Raw genomic sequence first — 6,997 nt, 5'->3', positions numbered from 1 at the left:
GTTTTTATATGGATGTTGGAGATCTCATTCAGGTCCACAGGCTGGCATGGTAAACACTTTACTGATTGAGCCATCTCCTTAACCCTTGAATAGCCTTTAGAAAGAGAGAAAGAAAGGAAGGAAGGAAGGAAGGAAGGAAGGAAGGAAGGAAGGAAGGAAGGAAAGAAGGAAAGAAAGGAGGGAGAAAGAAGTTGAGAGGGTGAGAAGGCTTCTATTTGTGGTCAAAGATGTGTCTAGGGTACTTTTGTTCTCAGCTGTGAGGAATGGGCTTCTTGACCTCCAGTGAGAATTCTCACTTTTTTTTCTCTTTCTGTGTAAGCTCCAAGAGAAGTCAATAACCAGGCTTAAAGTTTCTTGCTTTAGTAAAATTTATTTCATACTCATCAAAACAATGTGCTAATACTTCATTCATAAATTTTCTTATCTATGTAATATGAGCCTCTTTACTCTCAGCTTCAATGAAAGAACTCAGCTCAGACCATGCACTGGATCCAAATTCAATTTATTCCATATCATGGAAAACTAGATTTTTTTTGTAGGCCTGCTTCATGCTCCTCTTGAATTAAGTTAAATATATCAACCAATCAATAAATACATAAATAAACAGACAAAGAGTTGTCCATCAGAGGCCAGGAGGAAAGACAGGCTTTCTCTGCATGGAATGTGCCATGGTTTCTGCCAAGGTGGCCCTGAAAATGCAGGAGGGGTGAGAAAGACCTGGCTCTGGAGAGGACTAAAGAGTCCCCTGGACACAGAGCTGTCCCTTCATTGGGGACAAGGGAGTTCTTTGACATGTCCTGGGGAAGGAATTAGAAATAGTCCAGACTATTCCGTGTGTCAGCACTAAGGGTTGAGGCTTCATCCAACGCACATGGGCCTCCTAGGAAGATATGGATTCCATGGTGAAGTCGATTATATCCTGGCCGCTGTTGTTTCCGAGGAAGACCGGCTTGTGCTCTGCTTGGGAGGTGCTGATGTACCAGTTGGGGAACTGCACAGACTCAAACTCCACCTTGGATTTGATTTCTATCTTGTTGAAGACAAACCGCTTTTCCATCTTCTTCTTTGGGTATTGTTTGGGATCCAAACTCTGCAGGAAAATAGGAAGAAGAATTTTGTGTGTGTGCATGACAGAAAGAATAAAACTACCACAGTAGCCATGTTCTCAGGGCTGCTGGGGAGGAGAGTGACGAACAGGTTGTGGGATTAGGGGCCACATTCTTGACTGCTGAACCCCATCTTTCTATCCAAGCATCGAAAGAACCCTTTGTTCTCTCTGAACCCAAAGCCCGAGGGGAGGATAATGGGTGGAAATATTTTAAAAAGTGGAAATTATATTAAAGTTTCCAAGACTACTTAGTTTCCAGAGACTTTGTTACATTCCCCTCCCCCCATAAAGAATGAATGGCATCAGCTTAGGAATGAAGCTTTTGGTAGGAATGGACCAAAGATGATGATTCCCAATAACTGAGTAGTTCTCCAAACTCTCCTCCATCAAATGAGAAAAGCAAAACAAAAAACTGTAGCCACAGGCGACCCTTTCAGCCTTGACCCTGCATGATGTGTTGGGGATCATGACAGTGACAGGACATGATGAGAACAGCAAAATGGCTTCGTTTCTCCCACGGAGGGAGTGAGCTTTGCATGCATTTCAAAGTTATGCTCATTTTATTCTATATTTATGTAAATTGTTGAGAAGACCTCCTATGTTTTCTGGGAGGTGAGGCAAGAGGATGTCTGGGAAGTACAGGATGACGGAGAGAACCAGGGGGTGTGGCTTGTCGGGCTTCACTCACCTCCAGCTGCAGGGTGGGCGTGTCACCTTTCATCACACAGGACAGGTACAGATTCTTCCCCTTGACTCCCAAGGCCACGGGTATCTTGCTGTTGCTTGATTCTCCCTGCACATAGCTCATGGAGAATATCACTGGAGGAAGGAGAGCAAACTGGGTCAAGATACAACCCTGCTGGGAGGACTCGAGCCCCAGACTTGATAGACAAAGTCCATACAGTCCTCTGTGGGCACCCAGAAGGAGCTTCCCTGGGTACAGCAAGGGCTAGCAGGGCTTCACATAGATAGTAGCAAGGTCAGGAGGCCGCTCCAGGCTTTCCTCGGAGCCTCTTAGTAGCGGTAATGAAGAGGGAAAAGAGGCAACTTTTAAGCTCTAAGGAATGAAGCTCTTGCACTGGCAGACTGTGTGCCCATTAACATGAGAAGTACAATTTGGTCACTATGGAAACAGGTAAAGCTGTGCTCCTACAAGGACTCAGGGCCAGCACTCTTCGAGGAATATAGAGCAGCTTAGCCGGGGGGAGTGACTTCAAAAAAGAGACCCCTTTCGATCTTAGTCGCCACAGTCTCAGTCGGAGGCCCCTGGCCACTGCCATGACTCCGTTATAGAGAAATATGATTATCTTCACCTGGACAAGAGCAACAACTTCTTCCAAGGCTTCTAAGATCAGAAGCCAAGGAGAAGTCCATGCCGCTGCTGTCAGCTGGTGCCCTCTGGCCACAGTGGCGTGGTGCCAGGTTCGTCCCGATATCTAAAGATGCCCTCACCACACTTGAAACACTTGTTATTATCAAAGAGAAACGTAAGTTCCTGATGGTCAGTAACTTTCCCTACAAGGAACCATGTGGTTTTGTGTGGGAAGGGTGTCAGGGCAAGGAACAGAATTGGGAACAGAAATGGACATATCAATTATCAACCACATTTTAGCCTCAAAGTGAGGGAAATAGAACCCACAGGCAGTTATGGAATGCCCATCAAATGATTCCACACTAATGGAGCGTTGGCAATGTGCTATCCCTATATCCCTGTGTGACTAGACTGATAAGTGGTCATTCTATCTGTCTGTCTGTCTGTCTGTCTATATTTGCTGTCGTGTTCCATCTTAAGACACAGAGATCTAGCAAGCATCCAGGAGGCCAGGAAGGGACATCAAGGTGTGCCTTGTTACCTTGTTGGTTTATATTCTGCCCATTGAGGTGGAGAGCTTTCAGTTCACAGGGGTCAGACAGCACAAGGCATTTCTGTTGTTCATCTCGGAGCCTGCAGTGCAGCTGACGGATGGGAACGTCGGCCACAAGCAGCTCCCCGTTCCAGTATTCACAGAAGAGGGGCTCTGAAAGTCGGAGAACAGATGTTGGTCAGGTAGACACTTAGAAGAGCAAGCCCAGTGAAGTGAAGTGGCAGAATTTGGGTTATTGCGTGGCATCTAAGCATTCAGAGTCAAGGTTCTATTCTAATTTTTGTGGGGCATAGAGGAATCGGAAGCGGGGTGAGCAAGAACACTGGATCTGGCGCCATGAGACACCCTTCAGTCTATGGCCATTCACTATGGACTAGCGGTAGTGGTACTTAGAGAAAATGTTGCTAGTAATAAGACTATCTCATTAGGGACATCGCAAGACTTTAATTCAAACTCTAGTGGAAGCCAAAGAGAATGAATGGTCGAGTTGCAAACATGAGCATCATTAAAACCTTCTTTTAAGTTAATTAGCTAGAGATCTAACTAATTCATTTTGGAGACTTTCTTGCTTCCTTCCAATGATTGAAATGTCTACCATTAAGGGTCTCCCACCTGAGGAGGGAAGTTGCCTGCTAAGAGGTGGATGGAGAAGGAGCAGAGGAAAGGTCTACTGTCTGTCCTCCGCTCTCATCAAGTACCTTCTTCAAAGATGGAGGAAAAGAAGGTTCTCAAGTCCTCATCCTGGAAGGTCCACGAGCAATGGGCAGGTATGTTCCACAGCTTCTCCACGGCCACGATCAGTGATGCCACCTGCCTGAAGCTCTTGTTGAAATGCTGCTGGGAGATTTGGAGCTGGATGCTCTCGTCTGGGCAGCTCAGGTCAGCAGCTTGGAGGCAACACTGTGGAGAAACCAGGCGGAGAGCACATTAGGTCACCCGACCAGGGAACTCCTACATGAACCCCAGAGAACTCCAGGGGGCCCTGGGAGATACCAGCCTCTTAACCACAACCCCCTGTCTCTGGAGCCCAGAGGACTTAAGTGGTTTTCTCAGGGCACATGACAACCAGACACAGGCTTCCTGGCATTCTCTATACCAAACCCCATTTCTACTTTATCTTTCTTGTACAGCCCTCACCGCACCATAGAATTACCCCCACTTAAACCTTTCATCTTTTGGAGTCCTCATTGCTCTAACACCACACATTTTATTTCTCATGACAACATGTTTGTGCTATCTTCTATCCACCTGCGATCCCTCAGCAAGCTCTCGACTGTTCCGCACACACCCCTTTCCTCAAAGGCAGGTGGCAGACACTGTCGACAGAGTTTCTGCCTGTGACATGTGCTATCCCTTTCCTGTTCCTCAGAGAAACACCACATTAAGGCCTAGCTAAAGTTATCTTGTGGCATGATAGTCGTTTCGAAGATGGAAGGACAGTGATGGATACTTTCAATAATATGAAGGAAAAACTAATCAGGAAAGAAGTTCCTGTCCAGAGCAGAGGCTCCCACTGAGAGTCCAGGCTTTAGAGCAGGCAGTGGGGCCACAGCCTGGCTGAGATTGTCAGGGGCTCCAGCTAGGGCTGGGCTAATCAGTTATAATGGTCTTTAAAAAGTACTCATTTAAGATTGAGGACTGGATTTTGTAGCTGGGGAAGGCTGTCATGAACTTGAAAAAAAAAATGGTCTGAGAAAAGCAGTTGCCTTCTGACCCAGGCAGTGATCTGGCTGGGTAGATGCCGTGCCATGTTAGAGAGTTATCGTGGAAAGGGGAAGGGACAGCTGGGACGTCCACATGACTCTTCAGTAGAGTAAGGCCGGGAAGTGTCACATGCTAGGATGGACTTGGCCAGCCCTGGAGACATCTCAGAACTGAAGGTTGTTGCAGAATGCCAACATCTCAGAGAGCTTCAGGCTCAGGCCCCATGTTTCTTAGATGAAAAAGGGCACAGTGCCCTGTCTACGGTCACACAGCAGTTAAAGGTCTTGTCTAAGGTCACTATTTATTTTTTCAAAGATTCTAATTAATCTCTTTATTTCTATCCTCGACTTCTTATTGTCTTAATCTCTTCCCTTGGAAATAAGAAACTATTCTACGGTAGAGAAGTAAGATATGCTAACTCTCAAGGTTCCCCCTCTCTGTAAGGCTTCTGGAGTCTGACCAAGCGTTCAGAGTAGGCTTCATTCATCTGAAGGGAGGACTCAATGTGTGTTGAAGACTTGACTGTCTTCCTAGCAGAGAACACCATGATCACCATCGGCAGCTCTTGCTGAGTGACTGCAGCCTGGTGGAGCTGTGTGGGAGCTAGGTCAACGTGTGGGTTGTCTGTGTCTGTGTCATTCTAAGAGGTCAACTGGCACCATCACGAATGCCCTTGGAGAAAGGCAGCCTCGTGTCCCTCACCCTGTTTGGAGATTTTCCCATTCCAGAGCCCCTCCTCAGGTTGGGCGCTAAGACCCGAGTCTCACCTTCATCTTTTGGAGCCCATCAGCCTCAAAGAACAGGTCATTCTCATCACTGGAATGAAAGCAGATGTTGGTTAAGTTATGTCTCCTTATCAATACTGTGCATACAAATCTTCATTGTTTAATAAGCCTACACATAGAGTACACCCAAAGCTTCCTGAAGACTTATGGCAAGTTCTATAGTGTTGTGTAGGCCACAGTCTCGAAGCAGGTAAGTGGGTATGGTGCTCTCTGTTGGATTCTGACACCTAAAACCTAGACTAGCAGAGTTAGCTAAAATCTGAGCTCTACCCCCTTGCTTCCAAGCCAGACTTTGCAAACGGGTCTCCTGTCCTGTCCATGTGGAAGTTACACCTGTAGGAGTCCCTGAAGTGACAACACCTAAGTCTCAAGGCTGGGCTTGGTAGACACATTAAAGACAAATCAGACTTTACTCCAGGTTGACTTGGATTCTGACAGCCATCGAAGGATTGTCCCCAATCTGGGGGACAATCTGGCCTCTGAGCGTACACAACCCTTCGTTCTTGAAATCAGAGCCCTGGACACATGCCCCCTCTCCAGCTCCCCACTGACCTCTGGAAAGCTGTCATTTCACTGCTGAGTTCAGGAACAGTTGCCATGGCTGCTTCAGACACCTGAGTGAAGAGAGAAAGTGAGTGGCCGTTCACAGTGTTAGTTCCCTGAGGGTTACCTTCGTTTGTATCTCTCTCAGCTCTTTCAGAGCGGACATGGAAATCTGGTCTCTGAGGACCTCTGAGGAATGAATGAATGAGCTGAGGAGCTGTCATCTGAGTCTAGAACAGTGGCTCTCAGCCTCTCACAGGGGTCGCCAAAGACCATCAGAAAGCTCAGATATTTACAATATGGTTCACAACAGTAGCAAAATTACAGTTATAAAGTAATATTATTTTATGACGGGGGGGGTCAGTACATCATGAGGACCTGTATTAAAGGGTCACGGCATTAGGAAGGTTGAGAACACTGCTCTAGAATAAAGCAAGAACTGCCATAGACCCTGAACAGAAACAACTTTCGAGGAGACAGATACCACATAGATGTCAGCTGCTATATAAACAGCATTCATTTCCAGGGTATTTCACAAGCCATAGCCTTATAGCTATTTAAAAAACAGTATAGAGAGAGGGAGGGAACGAGAGAAGAGGATGGGGATGGGGAAAAAGAGAGAGAAAGAACCCCTCTCTGAGGATTTAGTTGTGAGAGGGAAACCTTACTTGCACAGGAAGCCTGGCTGGAGAGGAGTCCGATCAACCTGCTCAGCCTTGAGCCACCACACGGTTTGCTGCCTGCAGTTCTCCTCGCGGCTTTATAGTCTTCAAAAGCAGAAGTGAGGAGCTGAGAAATTTTCCCTTGGGTTAGCTGATTTCACAACCACGCCGAAGGTGCAGGAAGGAGAAACTTGATGGGAACTCCTAGGGGAAGGGGCTGTTGTTACTCTGCAGAAATACTTTCTAATCCCTGGAAGTGCAAGGGGTGACAAACCATGACACATTTGCAAGTGTGTCACTGTGGAAACAGGCATTATTTTTCTCCGAACT

At 46.7% G+C, this 6,997-nt stretch overlaps 1 protein-coding gene across 1 annotated transcript; it reads right to left on the bottom strand.

The window, feature by feature from the left end:
- Nucleotides 1-350: 350 nt before the first annotated feature.
- On the bottom strand, nucleotides 351-6,764 carry Il1b (interleukin 1 beta). The gene is made up of 7 exons (XM_048459925.3): nucleotides 6,674-6,764; nucleotides 6,015-6,076; nucleotides 5,445-5,493; nucleotides 3,672-3,873; nucleotides 2,962-3,126; nucleotides 1,797-1,927; nucleotides 351-1,090 (listed from the first exon to the last, which is right to left on the bottom strand). Exons 2-7 carry the CDS (start codon nucleotides 6,059-6,061, stop codon nucleotides 881-883), a joined length of 804 nt encoding a protein of 267 aa, XP_048315882.1. The 5' UTR covers nucleotides 6,062-6,076; nucleotides 6,674-6,764; the 3' UTR covers nucleotides 351-880.
- Between the last annotated feature and the right edge of the window lie 233 nt (nucleotides 6,765-6,997).

The sequence above is a fragment of the Myodes glareolus genome, chromosome 10, assembly GCF_982192425.1.
Source record: "Myodes glareolus chromosome 10, mMyoGla1.1, whole genome shotgun sequence".
Classification (NCBI taxonomy): domain Eukaryota; kingdom Metazoa; phylum Chordata; class Mammalia; order Rodentia; family Cricetidae; genus Myodes; species Myodes glareolus.
This window is presented reverse-complemented; position numbering and strand designations above follow the sequence as displayed.

What these genes read in the sequence shown, in the direction of transcription:
- Il1b (XM_048459925.3), bottom strand. Translation starts at nt 6,061, where the DNA reads ATGGCAACTGTTCCTGAACTCAGCAGTGAAATGACAGCTTTCCAGAG. An exon ending in GAAATGACAGCTTTCCAGAG is followed by an intron (nt 5,494 to 6,014) that starts GTCAGTGGGGAG and finishes CTTTCATTCCAG; the next exon opens with TGATGAGAATGACCTGTTCT. An exon ending in GCAGAATATAAACCAACAAG is followed by an intron (nt 1,928 to 2,961) that starts GTAACAAGGCAC and finishes TCCTTCCTCCAG; the next exon opens with TGATATTCTCCATGAGCTAT.